Below are 16,497 nucleotides of genomic sequence, written 5' to 3' on the forward strand. Positions count from 1 at the left end.
TCACACAGTGACATCAATGTATGGAAATCTTTGCCAGAAAATTCTGTGAAGGTCAAACCTATAACAGGATTAAAAAAAAAAGGCATTATGTCAGTTCATAGATAACAGCGCCACCAATGGCTGTTAGCCAGAATGGACAGCGATGTGAACCATGCTCTGAAGTGTTCCTAGCCTCTGTTTTCCTGAATCTAAAGGTGACATGGGATGAATCACTTCATGATCACCTATTCTGTTCATTGTGTCTGAACAATCTGGCATTGGCCACTGTGGGAAGACAGAATTCTGGGCTAGAAAGACCATTGGTCTGACCCTGCTTAACCATTCTTATGTTCATACAGAACACTGTTCTAAAAGTAACAGTTGGTATGAGTCTATAACAGAATGCTAGCACACCAAGGCTGCGTCTACATTACAAGATAAAATAGAATTTCAAGGCTTTGGATAGATGTGATTGTCTTCACAGATAAATGTGATTGTCTTCACAGTTAATACTATTATCTCGAGTTATTGAGCCATAATCTCAATTACAAAATATCAATATTACAGGACTGGCATAGCATCAAATTTGAATTTAAAATATTGACTCAAGGCTAGTGTGGAATGCCATGTCCTTAACTCAAATTTATTAACCTCCAGAAGTGTCCCGTGTATATCCCACAAAGATGGTGACTCTCCATCTATGGCCTTTTTGTTGTGTGCTGCACATCCATGTGTGCAGGAAGAAGGTCAAAGGAAGCCAGCAAAGTTTGGATTGAATTTGAATTTGAATAAGAATTTGAATTGGAATACAGCAGCCCAGGCCTGCAAATTTAAAGGGCGACCATCATGAAAAAATTCCTTTGCCCATCACATCGCACCACATCGGTAGCCATTCCACGGCATCAGTAACAATTATCAGTAGCCCTCTATTGCAATCATGAGCACTCAGGGTAGCCATCTGACTAGCAATTCTCAGGCTTGCAAGAAAGCCCCAGCCTGGACCCACCAGGATACTCTGGATTTTACTGCCATTTGGAGAGACCAACTGGTGGTGAAGAGACTTCGGGTGGCCAAGAGAAATGTGACAATCGATGAGCAAATGTCACAAGAGATGACCACTCAAGGTCACTCTTGGGACTATATGCAATGCTGGGTGAAGGTGAAAGAACTCCAGCAGGCCTATGAAAAAGTCAGGGAAGCCTACCAGTGGTTGGGGCGGCTCAACGGACCTGCTGCTATTATCAACAGTTGCACATGCTTATAGGGAGCAACCCCACCATGGAGCCTAGTCTGAATTATGACACTTACGGTGACACAGGTATGGAGTTTGGGGTGAGCCTGGAGGAGCTGGGTGGTCCAGAGGAAGAGGGTGTCGGAGAGGAGGAAGTGGGTAATGAGCAGAGGACAGAGGAAGTTGTGCCAGACAGCCCAGAGCTCTTCACCATAGACCTGGAACCAGTCCCCTCCACAACATTGCCTTCCATGCTGGTCACTGAGCCCGCTGGAGCAAGTGCTTCTTCATACTAGAAGCAGGTTGGGGGTGGGTATAGCTGTAGGGTTGTGTTTGGGTACAGGTTTGCTAGTTATGGTTCTGTGCCCCTCTGAATAGAGTGTTAATGTTTCTAGGGATGGAGAGCTCCTTGAAGATCTCATCCAGACACACTCTTCACTAGGTTCTTGGGCAGGCCTGCCTTGTTGTGGCTTCCACGGTAGCACACCTTGCCACACCAGGCAACACTATAATGATCTGGTGTCATGGCACCACACAGCATTTTAGCAAATCTTCCAGGCTTTTGGACACTCAGCAGGAGTAGCTGTTCTTTCTCCATGTCTGTTAGTTTCAGGAGGGTGATCTCTTCTTTGGCAATCTGCAGAAGCACAGGAATTTGCATCTGCTTTTTAATTTTTAACATGCTTCCTGCCCCTTCACATTTGCCTGCATCAGCCAGCAGGTGCTCCATTCCCCAACCCTCAATGGCCGTGTCTACACGTGCCCCAAACTTTGAAATGGCCACGCAAATGGCCATTTCGAAGTTTACTAATGAAGCGCTGAAATGCATTTTCAGCGCTTCATTAGCATGCGGGCGGCAGCGGCGCTTCGAAATTGACGCGCCTTGCCACCGCGCGGCGCGTCCAGACGAGGCTCCTTTTCGAAAGGACGCCACCTACTTCAAAGTCCCCTTATTCCCATGAGCTCATGGGAATAAGGGGACTTCGAAGTAGGCGGGGCCCTTTCAAAAAGGAGCCCCGTCTGGACGCGCCGCACGGTGGCAAGGCGCGTCAATTTCGAAGCGCCGCTGCCGCCCGCATGCTAATGAAGCGCTGAATATGCATTTCAGCGCTTCATTAGTAAACTTCGAAATGGCCATTTGCGTGGCCATTTCGAAGTTTGGGGCATGTGTAGACGTAGCCAATGTGGTTTGCAGGCTCAGTGGGCCTCCCTCCCCCTCCCCCATGATCCTTTCCAATCAGCACTTCTTTTCATTTTTTGGCACTCCCCCATGCCCTGCAGATGCCGGGCTCTGCTGGGCATTTCCCTTCCCATGTCCCTTTCCAACCAGCATGTCTTTTCATTTTTTTAGGACTCCCAAGTGTTACACAGCTGCAGTGAACTGCTGGGCATTTCCCTTCCCATGTCCCTTTATATCCAGCCTTTCTTTGGATTATTTATTTTATTTTTCTTTACATTTCTTTCATTGTACATTAACGCCCCCCCCACGCAGACATCCATGCAGCTGTAATAAAACCCTTCCCCACCATCCCCTCCATGTGGCTTGATCACTGGGGAGGACTGATCCAGGAACAGCCCAGAATTTTTTCACTTGCCATAGGACACCCCCAGGACACCTGGCCAGGACACTTGGTGGCTTCCCCTGCTTTGCAGACCTCCCCTTCCCCTGAAAAGTGGACAATTGCTTATAGCTGATCATGTCCACAAAGAAAAGTGCTGGATAAGTGATGGCAAGTGATGTATTGTGAAATGCATGCATACTGTCCCATCCATAATAAGCCATGAGCATCCTTCAGAAAGTTAACTTTCCCTGATCGTACATACACAGACACATTCATTGCATGTCAAAGCACATTATGTAAATTGTATCTTAATTCTGACCTTCATTTTCCACAGCCAATGCCCAGCATAGGAGAGAAGAACCGAAGACAAAAGAAATGCAAACGGGATCTTATCTTGCACCACATGGAAAAGACTGAGACAGAGCACACCAAGCTGACAAAGGATGCTGCTCAGTGGTGTCATAGTACAGCTGAGTGGTATCACAGTCAAGCAGAGTTTAACCAGAGGATGCTTGACCTCCAGCAGCAGCACGTGGAAAAGCAGAGTGAGGCTGCCGTAAAGCTGATAACAGCAGTTACAGAGCCAACGGAGGTCCTGTGCTCCCAGCTGCAGAGGGACTCCCAACCCAGCAGTGCAGTCGCCGATACAGGCTGGCCAGAGTCCCCTGAGATGTCACGCACCCGCCCCCCCCGGTTGTTGTGGTCCCCACATGCACGGAGGAAGGACAAGGATAGCTTGCTGCTTCATACCCAAGGGCCACTGCAAAAGGCTATTCAATTACCCTTGAGATGGTTTCTTTTCACTGCAACTTACACTTCTCCTCTCCCCAAAATAAAATCATTCCTTTGAGCTTGGTGTGATTTCGTGATGTGCACAAGTTGGGGGGAAACACAAATCAAAGCAGGCAGGTTGGGGTGGAGCAGATGCACAGCTGAGAGATGTGCAGCTGAGGGAACTGGGTGGGTTGGAGGAGGGCTGAAGGAACAGCTGCCCACTGATACTCCCTGATCTACAGCAGAGGCATGGCTGAGAGAACTGTGCAGGTGCAGCTGCCCACTGGTACTCCTTGGTCTGCAGTGGATGTGCAGCTGAGGGAACTGGGTGGGTTGGGGGAGGCTGGGCCCACCACAGGCATTCTACTTACTGCAACTTAACACCTCCCACCAAGTAAAAGCATTCATTCATGAACAAACAGTATGATTTATTGGCATTATGTTACAGAAAAACACGGGTAGCACATGCATTACAGATCATTCATGAAGCTATGTTTTAAAGCATCCCTTTTTGCAGCTGCCTCAGTGTGGCTACTGCTAGACGGTCATGTAGGCAGCTGTGAGTAAGCCCTAGCTATGGCCTCTGCTTTGGAATTCCAGATTGATGGGAAAGTCTTCCACCTGCACTCACAAATGTTGCACAAAATAGTGCACACTGTAGTCACAGTGGGGACATCACCTTCAGAAAGGTCCAAACGTGTCATTAAACATCTGAACCTCACTTTTAAATGGCCAAAGGTGCATTCAACCACCATTCTGCACCTGCTGAGTCTGTGATTGAAGTTTTGCTTACTGGGGTCCAGGGCTCCTGTGTAGGGCTTCATAAGGCAAGGGAGCAGAGGGTAAGCAGGGTCACCAAACATAACAACAAACATCTCCATGTCACCAATTTTGCTTTTCCAATTGGGGAAAAAAGTCCCATCCAGGAGCTTTCTTCACAGTTCAGAATATCGGAAGATGTGAGTGTCATGAACCCTCCCTGACCAGCCAATACTGTCAGTAAAATTACCTTTTTGATCTACCAACCCCTGCAACACCCTGGAGAAGTGCCCCTTTTGATTTACATGCTCAGAGGCCCGGTGGGCCAGGGCCATGATGGGGATGTACGTGCCATCTATTGCCCCAATGCACTTAGGAAACCCCTGGGCAGCAAAGCCATCCACTATGGCCTGTACATCTCCCAGGGTCATGGTCTTCCTGAGCAGATGCCAACAGATTGCATGGGCCACCTCCATCACCATGCACCCCACTGTAGATCTGCCCATGCCAAACTGATTTGCCACTGACCAGTAACAGTCGAATGTTGCAGACTTCCACAGTTGGATTGCCACTTGCTTCTGAATTGTTAAAGCTGGCCATATTTTTGTGTTGCTGCGCTTCACGGTGGGCACCAGCACACCATAAAGTTCCACAAAAGTGGACTTGCGCAAGTGAAAGTTCTGCTCTCACTGCTCATCGTCCTATGACTCCAAAATGATGTGATCCCACCAGTGGGTGCTGATCTCACGAGTCCAAAACCACCGCTCCACTGTCAGCAATGCATGCAGGGCAGCCAGCAGCTGTGAGTTCTTGGACTGCAGTTGGGAGACTTGCTCTTTCAAAACATTGTTGTCATCATCATCATCGTCAGCAGCAGCAGCAGCACTACTGTGATAACGAACTATCTCTGAGCTTTGTAATTGAAGGCAAAATTGCGCGACAGCCAGTGTGGTTGCTGAAACGACGTGTGCTATGAGTTGGAGCATTTGGGGATCTGTGCTCGTGCTGGAATACCACAGCAGGAAATGGCGTGATCTGCAGTTTGTTTTTCATGCAGTTAATGGTGCTCTGAATTCTGGGAGTCAAACATGAAACACCCACAAGCAACCAGGGCTAAGGCACTGTGGGATAGGTACCCACAATGCAGTGCTCATGCTATTGAATTTGCATGGGGCAATGGGGATGCGGAGACTCAACATGGAGAAAAGGTGGATTGAATTTCAAGAAGGTTTGTAGACACTTGATTTGAATTCATAATATTCAGGTTAAGTATTCAAATTTATTAAAAATTAAATTTATCTCATAGTGTAGACTCAGCCCAAGTTTCACCTCTGAAGCCCTTGACTACTGTTTGTCATACCTTTATAAATGTTGCTGTGGGAATTTGCATCTCTTCTGGAGACAAAAAATTAGCTAGCCTTGAACCAAAGGTGACATTGTAGCACATAACAAATAGTGTCAGTCTTGAGAAATAAAATATTGCTACCTTTTGTAATTTTAAATTCCATAGCAGTATTCCAAAAACATCTCTCAAGTGAGATCAGTCAAATATAATTATAGTAGTTTTTGACAAAAGGGCAACAGTCACCAAAGCTTAATGTAAATGAAAAATGAGTCTGAAAATCTATTAGTAAATACGTTTTTCTAAATCTTAATAATTTTTCCAACATATTAGTATTTATTATATTGCAGAGATTGCATTAAATGGACAATATAAATATTAACGCCTAAAATCAATCTCAGATAATTGTAGTAAGTCTGTGTTTTTAAGCAGACTACGCAGCAACCTTCTAATAAAACTCTGAACAGGACATTTGAAGAGTCTAATGGTTCAAGAAAGAGAGTGGAAGACAGAACTTCTGGATTAATTTTCCAGTTTAACTGCCTGACTTGCTATGTCATCTTGGTGAAATCAAATAATTTCATTGTTTTATTTATCCCTCTATAAAATGGGCCTACTTATGGCTACGTATCTTATGGGGTTTGTGAGGCTTGTTTGTAAAGCAGTTTAAAGTTTTAAAATGAAAGGTGTCTAACATATCTAAAAGATTTTTAAATGACTCTTATAACAAGGATATTGTTTTTGGCTAAAACAGAACTCCAGTAGCCTGACCCAAATTCTCTTTTCTCTGCTGCACAATAACTTACTTCTAGTTACCCATACATCTCATAAAACAGTAATGATTTTATTCAAACCATGTTTGTCTTATAGGAAGGTATGTGCTTCAAATGGCAAGTGATTTATATAGAAGTTGCTTCAGCAGCTAATTGTAAAACTAATTTAGGAAAAATCATTCTGACTCCAGAATAATTGGGATTGGTCTTGCTTTCAGCAGGGGGTCAGACTCATTGACCTCCTGAGGCTTCTTCCAATAGTAGGCTTCTAATATATCTAAGTATCTGTGGGAAGTCTTGTTAAAAAAAGATTCCTGTACTAGAAATTGTGCCCAACAATAGCAATGTGATGCAAGTGTAGATAAAACAACTTAAGCACTTTCCATTTCCTGTCAAGTAAAGCAACAGCTTTGGATGGAGAGAAAAATTGCACTTTCAAGGTTCTCATGCTCATGGCAAGACAGCACAGGCTGAGAGTGTTAGATGAAAAATGGAAACCGTTCAGATAGGATAATGAATATTTGTGCAACTTTGGTTTTGAACCTCTTTTTCTGTAAAGCAAACATGACAAACAAAACAAATACACATACTGAAGATACAACATTAAATACATCACAAAAACAAGAAAGAAACACATTTGATGAAGAATCATCAGTGTTTTTACCAGTGGGGGTTCCAGGATTTTGTAAGGAAAGTGGTATGACTGAAAGGGGAATCGGGACAAGGAGCTTATACGGGGATTGCATAGACACAAGTTGGAAAAGGAAATAAACCTTACAATGGCCTTGACTCACTGCAGGATATTCTGCTTAATCCCAATGTGGAGATGGGAAAAGAAATTGAGTTTTCTAGAGCACCGCTATTACAAATCCTATTTCCATTTAAGTCAACAGGAGTTTTTAAAACTGATGAGTGAAAACTGATTGAGGTTAATAGCCATTATTAACAAGCTAACAACTCACTGATAAATTTCTGTATCAAACGTAGAAGTAGTAAGGAACAGCTTACACTGTATACTCTGTTTCCCCTATCAGTCAAACACATGCTCCTGAATCTTGGAATAAGAAAGTATATATCCTATAAAAGAGAATGGAAAATCCTTGGGTCAGTCATTCTGAACTTTGGCACTCTCTTGGAATGACCTTTTAGATGGGCATTCGTAGGACTGCTACAATGTCTAGCAATCGTTGACATTTTTCTTCCAGACACACTGTCTGGGCTTTCGTAATGCTGTCAAACATTAATATCAATGGCATTGGGCAACCTAAAACTCCTATAAAGTGAATTAAAGTGCACATGCTCAGTTGCAAATTAATTATTATCAGTGTTCCCTGTGAGCTGAGCACTTCAGCAGCCACCCAAAAGAGATTCAAGTGCTTCCCAGCTTATAAGCAGAGAACCCACAACTTCCACAGCCAGCAACATGTTTTTCTCCTGGTGGTACACATCTGCACAAACCTTGGTGTACATAACAAAATTTATTCAGACTATGGATGGAAAAAATTAAAGGGAAAACGGATTGCTAACCTCTTCCTTGATTGGATATACATATTTTCTGTTCTATGAAAGCAATCAGGAAAGTGGAAATAATTAGTAACATGCTGCTGGAACTCTGAGAAGAAACAGCAGACATATTTTTTTGAACTACTGGCTATTTTGGCAAGAACTGTAGTAGAAAATATATTCTGACTGCATAGTGTAAACCTAGCCAATGGCCACCAACATCTCCTTTATATTCCAGCCTCCAGCCCTTTCTGGATCCACCACTGATTTCCTGTGATTGCACCAATCAATGCAGTGATAAAACCAAATTAAATACACAACAAAAATATTGCAGGAGGAGTACAGCACAAAGGTTTGCATATACAGATATATACTTTTTGTAAACATCCAACAATTGCAAATACTGGGCCCACCAGAAAACACAATCAACCAACCAAAAAAAAAAAAAACCTTGCTGCTCTTACATCTAGTGTGCCAGTTACTGTGCAAATCCTGAGAAAGGGAGGAACAACAGAAAGTGGGGAACATTGGCATAAAAACAGAAAAGTTTGGACTGCACAATCATAATAATAACAGAAAATAATTCACTAGTTTAAAAGCTTCATAGGAGGAAAAAAAAGCCTAATAGTGTTCAGGAGCTGTACAGTGCTGACACAAAGCTAACAACAGTGAAAAATTAAAAGGCAGCTTGTTTGTTATAATTACCACACTCATGAGTGATGACTGAGGAAGGGAGGACAGGACATTTAGTTCAAAGAAAAGAAAACAGAGAAAAAAAGAAAAAAAGTTGAGAATTTGTTTTTAGCAGATACAAAACACACTCAGTATTGGTTTTGGTGAATTAGTTCAGCACTTGAGAGAGATCAAATACAAATAAACAAGCTAAAAATCCTCAGAAGAGGAAGCATGAAAATACGCTGATATCAGAAGTCACTTATGCATTTGGCAAAGGGTTACGTGGCATGCAAAATTTGTGATGTATCACAACTTAAGCAGATGATTAAAAGAAAAATAATCCTATATCAAAAAGCCCATTTTAAGAGCCAAAATTATGAATAATAGTGTATAAAGTAACTAAAATTATGACCAGAATGTTCAAACATTCTGGAGAATGATTTGCAGAGAAACACGAAAGCAAGGGTTGTGACAGCCTATGCCTTGTAAGTCAGACAGCACTTCATGGATACTTGTTCCAGAGTCCTGGGGACAAAGGTTAGTCTTGTAAATTGACTTTAAAGAGATTACTCAAATGAGTCAAGCAAGAAGGATATGACCTAAGTTATTAAGATGTGGGAACATTTTTGATGGAAGAGAATAATTTTAGAAAAGTACGTGTGAACTGACTTAAAGGCATTCAGTCAAATTAAACAATATGATGCACGTACTCAAACAATCACAAAACATGTCATGTAGAACAGCAATAGGTACAGTAGCCAAAGACATATGCAGAGAAGTAGGTAAGAATCATGAATCCCAAAATACAACGAATATGCAGTCAAGCTTTTTTTCCTTGTTTTTAACAATAAAAATTAATTAGCTGTAGGTTTTAAACACACAAAAATATTATGAATGAAGACTGTAACAGGGAATAGTGAAAATGTACTTTGCTAGCATTACTAATCACATAAAAACAAATCTAATGGTTCCAAACAACCACACTAGTAGGATGATAAAACAAACTGTGAGACAGAAGAAAGAAACTAGCAATGAACTGACAACACAGGAGGTAGAAAATCCAATTTGGTTCAAAATCATAAGTAAGCATAAAGCACCAGAATATTTCCCCCAAAGACAAATGACACAGAAATACTAATAAAATAGAAACTTTCACAATAAATATCTTTCAAACAGCAGCTACTGTTCCTGTGACCTCCGATATTTAATTTATTGTTTACTAAATTGTCTATTTTCATTCAACCAGAAACAAATTAGCAAATCAGTTGGGGGCCCTTATCTTTATTTTATGTTTAAACTGGGCGGGTATGTCAAGTTGTTAGAGATGACCACTGCTGTTTATGACTAGAATCTCTTTTCACATTTACTGATAAGACTTTGCTACTTCAAAATGATATCCTGCGTTCCTCTGAGACATTATTTCACTCTCAAATATTCTCTCATGATCATCTATTCTTTAATACCATATTAAAGTATGCTAGATAAATTATAACCTATCTAAAAATAATATCTTAATTTCACCCTTAAACATCTTGGTGCAGATTTACAAGGTCCTTATCTTTACAGCTTTGAAGAAGAACAGTAAAAAATAAACGGTCATTTTCATAAGATAATAATACCTGATCCCTCTTCTGTCACCATGCCAAGCCCCTCTGCTTTGTTTTGGCGTTCAAATGCATTTAGGTCAAGAACGCTGCAATGAAAAAAAGCAATAAAGCATTTAGATTCTTTGATAAATACAATATTTTATCTTGTTGATTTTTAAAATTATGGAATTAAACTTAGAAATATTTTCCATCTTCTCAGCTGGAAGATAGAAACTAGAGTTTAGGAGATAACTGAAACATAAAACTAAAGCCAGGCAAACCATTCTTTTAAACAATGGGCTAAATTTAGGTCTAAGCATGGTTGGATAACAGAAAAAAAATCATTAATTCAATTAAATTGTGCTGGATTTATTATGTAAATGATAGGGGAATATAGTTCATAATAATTGACTGAAAAAGAAACAATATGCATATTATTTCTATATCTCACATTTCATAAAATAATACATTACTATTTGCATGTATACATATTTCCCCATTATCAGTTGGAAATTACGTAGTTGGGTACACCCCAAAACAGGTCAGTAGTGCCATATGACTGTCATTGAAACAACATTACCATAACATCCAACATATTTTTACATATTCAATTTATTTTGGTGTACTAGGAAGTTTAAAGGTCAGCCTGAAATACTCTGATCCATTGGGAAATCCAGATGACATCAGCACAGCAGTGTTACGTCTACACTAGCAGGTTCTTTTGAAAGGCAATCTTCCGAAAGTTAGTTTTCAAAAGATCGGCTTTTGAAAGAGTGCATCTACACTCTAAGAATGGCTCGATCTTCCAATCCCCATTTTCGAATGATCAGCCCTCTCTCTCAGAAGAGAGCATGTGTACATCACTGGCTGTTTTTTCGAAAGACCAGGCTTGGAAATGCTGCAGACGGGGGTCACAGGGCCGACAAGCCCTTATGTGGCCCACAGACAGATAATCCCTTAAAGGGTCTCTCCCAAAAACTCTGGCCCTGCACATGCTGAGTGCTGCCTTGCCACAGACAGCAGAGCAGACCTGATGCAGGGTCCAGAACATTCACACTGTCATGGATCCCCAGCAGCTCCCTGACAGGGAATGCTTTGAGGCTGTAATCCACCTGCAGGGCATGGCACTCCTTGCTACCCTCCAGCGCCTGTGGGCAGCCACCCACATAACTGTCCTCCTGCTGGCTGCCTTCATGGGGCGACATCTGCCCTCCTTCCCCCAGCTGATCCGATGCCTGTGGCACTATCATATGAGCTCCGAGTGGTGGGACCAGCTCCTGATGGGGGAGTGGGATGACAACTGCTGGCTCCAGAACTTCAGGATAAGAAAGCAGACTTTCCTGGAGCTGTGCCACTGGCTCACCCCCACACTCCAGCACCAGGACATCCACATGGAGCCTGCGCTCTCCCTGGAGAAGTAGGTCACCATCATGATATGGAAGCTGGCCATCCTGGACAGCTACCAGTTTGTGGGGCACCAGTTCGGCGTGGGCAAGGTGACTGTGGGGGCTGCACTCATGAAGGTAAGGGGGAAGGCATGCTCAGATATCACACCTGAGATCGTAAGGAGGAAGGGGGCTCCTGGGCAAAGGGAGGGAGGATTCCCTGTAGGGGATGGGGGTACTAGGAACACAACACCACGCCCTCACAAGCGCTTACACCCTCCAGCCCATGCAGGTCATCAGGGCAATCAACACCATTCTCCTGAGGAGAGTCGTCTGTGTCAGGGACCTTGATGCTGCCATCGCAGGATTCGCTGTGTGGGGGTTTCCAACTGTTTTGGTGTGCTGGATGGGACTCACATTGCCAGCCAGGGCCCAGACCACAGTGCAAGCAACTTTAACAAAAGGAAGGGCTACCATTCTGTGGTGCTCCATGCCTTCATGGACTCAAAGAGATACTTCATGAATGTGTGTGTTGGCTGGTTGGGTCAAGTTCATGATACCTGGGTTTTTTGGAACTCTTGGCTTGGGCACAGGAAGGAAGAGGGGACCTACATCCCCTTGTGTGAGCTCCCAGCTGGGGATGGGTATGTGACCATGTACCCCTGCATGGTGGCTGACACTGCCTATCCCCTGCACCCATGGCTCATGCGGCCATACACTAGGCATATAGACTCAAACCAGGAGCTTTTTAATGTATGCTTCAGCTGGGCATGCAATGCTGTGGAGTGCACATTCAGGCTCCTGCAAGGGCACTTTAAGTGCCTCTGGATGCTGCTGGATGTCAGCCTCCAGAATGTGCCACAGGTGGAGTCTGCATGTTGTGTTCTTCATGCTGTCGTGGAGGGCAACCCTGAGCCATTTGTGCAGGGGTGGGCTGCTGAGGCTGGCCCTGGCTATGAGCAGCCACCCCATACCCTGTGTCATAGGGCACACTGGGATGGGGTGTGGGTGACAGAGGCCCTCTGAGAGGTCTTTGCTGGGAAGTCCCAAAGAATATCCCCCAGGCAACCCCTGTAATAACCCCCACCACACACAAACTCTCCCCCAAGCACTCCCTCCCACGACCCCCACTGCACACCCACCCTTTCCCAGGCAACCCTGCCACAACCCCCACCACACATCCACATCTCACCGTCCCACCACCATTGACAAGGGACACAAGGGTGTTAAAGAATAAACTCTTTTAAGAAAATCTAAACATTTTTTGTTGTACAAACCAAAACTGTATAATAAAACAAAAAGAAAAACGAACTATATACAGGGTGGAATAGGGCAGCTATTTTCAGGTGTGTTAAAAATGCAAAACACTGTTTCTTGAAAAAAACCCAACTGTATAAAAACCAAAACTGTTTAGGAAAAAGAACTATTTAAAGGGGTGTTAAACTCTTTCACTACATCCAACCACTGTGTGTTATAAAAACCAAACAGGAACACAACAAATAACTATATACAGGGCGGAAGTATTTACATGATGGTTTCCTGGAATGGTGGTGGATTTAAGGGTCTAATTCCTCCACTGGAGTGATGGGCCATGACCCATTCTGGCCATGGCTGGGACTACGGGAAAGTGGGGCTTTGTTGAGCCAGAGTGGTAGGTGTGTGGTGGGAAGTGGGGGCTGTGGGAGGTTCTGTGGCAGGGGCTGCAGAGAGACGTGGTCAGTCACTGCCCAGGTAAGGGTACAAAGGGCTCCTGCCACCTCACCCCAGGACTCTCACTCCATCTCCATCCATTCCCTCAACAGAGCATTTGGTCCTGCAGGGCAGCCTTGTTGACTCCAGATGGGCCTCGTGCCACAGAGTGTTGCAGGTGTGAGAGGTGGGAGTGCCAGAGCTTCCTCAGTGACTGCTGTTATGGGGATCCCCAGCCCCTGCACAATGACTGGGATGGCAGAGCTGTGGAGATAAAAGGGGCAGGGTTCAATCCATCAGTCCTGTGAAATTGGCCCCAGGGCTGTGCCTGGCACCCACCCTGGGCAGCCCCTCCAGTCCACTGCCCCAGTGTCCCTTTAGGGTTCCCGGGTGCCCAGAGGTCCCCACATTGGTGCTGCAGGTGTGCTCCCCCTCCCTCCCGGTACCCAGTCATGCAGCTGATTGTGGTGCTGTCCATGGGAGCAGACGCTCAGTGCCATGCATTGCCTTCTCCACGGTTGTCTGGTGTGTGTTTGGACTGTGGCCCATGGCCACGTCACAAGCCTGATGCTGGCTGTGGTGTAGCTGGGCTCCCTCTCCCCCACCCTGGGGTGCCCAAAATGCACAGTACATACCTGAGGGTCCCTCCATGAACTCAAGGAATGCCCTAGTTGATGTTGCCTGGCTCAAGGAGCTAGACAGGATGGTGATAACTAGGGCACCCTCACTGGATCCTTCCTCCTCTGATCCATGCTCAGGCTCCTGGGGAGATGTCATTCCAGAGGCTTTGGGCGGGTCTTCCACCTCTTTATTGGGCTTCTGTTCAGGCACTGCAGTGTCCTGCACTGTAGTTGGGGGCTGCCTTCTTGGCCCCAAGGAGCTGGGCCAAGTCCTCATAATGAAGACAGGTGGTGGGTGACCCCCTGAGCAGCTGCCCACATTTCTGGCCTTCACATAGGCCTGCTGTAATTCTTTTACTTTTGACCACACGTCAACAGGGGTTCATTGTGGATGCCCCCATGTGGTCAGGCCAGCTGAGAGATGTGCAAATGCCATGGCGTTGCATCACACCCCCCCGGTTGTCTGCAGGAGGACCTCCTCCTCCTCCCCCCGAGGCCAAGGAGGTCCCGCACCTCACCCATGTATCAGCATGGGGTCCTCTTCTTTATGTCCTTCTGGGAAGCCCCTGCTGGCTCAGTGGGGTGAGCTGGTGGGTGTCTGGCTCCTGGCCAGGAGGATAGAACAAGTGGCAGCACAGCACAACAAAGCAGAACCCTCATGTGCTGCTGACTCACTTGTGCCTGTGAAGCTGAAAGCGGGCTGCAGCTTTAAGACATGGCCAGATGCTGGGAGCATAGATCTCTGCTCACACTGGCCAGAGTGTCTCCACACACTAGCTGGCTGGCACCATGGAAGACTGCTCTTTCACAGTGTTTTCTTTCAAAAGAAGCTCTCAAAAGGGGGGGGTGGGGCTTGTCCTGAAAGGGGAGTGAAGAGTTTTCAAAAGGAGAGTCTTGTTCTTTTGAAATTACTTTTGAAAGAACATGTTTTGTGTGTAGACACTCTGTCAACAACTTCAAATGAGCAGCTTCTTTTGAAAAGTATTTCGAAAGAACATGCTAGTGTAGACGTAGTCTTGGTGGACAACTCTGTGCTACAGTGGTAGAGAGCGTTAGTGGTTTTTTTTTTAACTGAACTATTATTTTTCTTTAAAAATTAGATTTATTTTGTGTGTGGAGAAAATTTCATTTTCTATTGAATTTTTATTATTATAGGTGGGAAATGAAGCTTAACTTTACATTTTGTTTCTCTTGGGGGAAGGTGGAAGAAAAATCAGTATGAATGGAAAGGAAACATTTCGTTTTCTATTTTTTCAGGAAAAATCTAAACACTTTAAATGAAAAATTTCAAATAACATAAAATGAAATATTTTTCAATGGGTTAGGAGGAAGCTGCCTGTTTTGCAAACCATCTTTAGCCTGCCTGATTGCAAGCAAACCCTTGAAGGAGCTATGCTACTACTAGCACCCATACTCCATCATCTGTTGCGAACCAGACACAGCCAAATGCAATGCGAGTAATACAATATAATGCAAGTTACACTGGTTTGGAAGCATTTATCATCAAGTGGATTTCTACTTGTCCAACTGTAGAGACCTGAAGGAAACATTCTACTTACCAGTTCCATTACTGCCCCCAAGATGCAAAAAGTGCCATGGAATTTTCTAGGTTTGGAGAAGAGAAAATTTGTGCCATAACGGATCCATCTCCCGCCTCCCCTGGGTTTAGATCACTGTGCCCTTCTTGCCAACCTCCTCTCTTATAAGCCATGCTGGTAAGCAATTACTCTGGCTCCATTAACCATGAATCTAAACATCATTGATGGTTCACCTATCTTTTTGCAGAGAATCTCATTTTAATGCCTACTTTATTCTTTGGATAACACTACAAAGGTGGGGACAGTCCTAGCTTGTAACTTTCTGATGAACAGATTATATTTTATTTATTTTATTTTTTATTTTTCAAATTGTCCTGTATATTTTTCACACACTTCATAACCACTATCAAAACAAAAAAAGCAGTCAAGAAGCACTTTAAAGACTAACAAAATAATGTATTAGGTGAGCTTTCATGGGAACACCCACTTCTTCAGACCATAGCCACACCTGAACAGACTCAATATTTAAGGCACAAAGAACCCAAAACAGCAATCAAGGTGGACAAATAAGAAAAAAAATGACCACGGTGAGCAAATCAGAAAGTAGAGGGGCAGAACCGGGGGGGGGGGGGGGGGAGAGTCAAGAATTAGATTAAGCTAAGTATGCAAACGAGCCCCTGTAGTGACTCAGAAAATTCCCATCCTGGTTCAAACCACGTGTTAACATGTCAAATTTGAATATGAAAGAGAGTTCAGCAGTCTCTCTTTCAAGAGTGCTGTGAAAATTCTTCTTCAGTAACACGCAAACTCTCAAGTCATTAACAGAATGGACCACTCCATTAAAATGCCAGCTAACAGGTTTGTGGATCAGGAGTGTTTTTATGTCTGTTTTGTGCCCATTACTCTTTGCCTAAGGGAGTTTGAAGTCTGTCCAATATACAAAGCATCTGGGCATTGTTGGCACATGATGGTATATATGATGTTAGTTGAGGAACGTGAGAATGTGCCCGTGATTCTGTGAATAACCTGGTTAGGGCCAGTGACGGTATCTCCAGAAAAGATATGTGGACAAAGCTGGCAG

At 44.1% G+C, this 16,497-nt stretch overlaps 1 protein-coding gene across 13 annotated transcripts in view; it reads right to left on the bottom strand.

Moving 5' to 3' along the window:
• The window catches only part of RYR2 (ryanodine receptor 2), a 975,983-nt gene that overhangs the window by 90,596 nt on the left and 868,890 nt on the right, over positions 1 to 16,497 (bottom strand). For all 13 annotated transcript variants that reach the window (XM_074990102.1, XM_074990110.1, XM_074990109.1 and 10 more), the window contains one exon: positions 10,218 to 10,291. In XM_074990102.1, coding sequence (XP_074846203.1) covers positions 10,218 to 10,291 — 74 coding nt within the window. The remainder of the gene's footprint in view (positions 1 to 10,217; positions 10,292 to 16,497) is intronic.

Source organism: Carettochelys insculpta, chromosome 3, assembly GCF_033958435.1.
Source record: "Carettochelys insculpta isolate YL-2023 chromosome 3, ASM3395843v1, whole genome shotgun sequence".
Classification (NCBI taxonomy): domain Eukaryota; kingdom Metazoa; phylum Chordata; order Testudines; family Carettochelyidae; genus Carettochelys; species Carettochelys insculpta.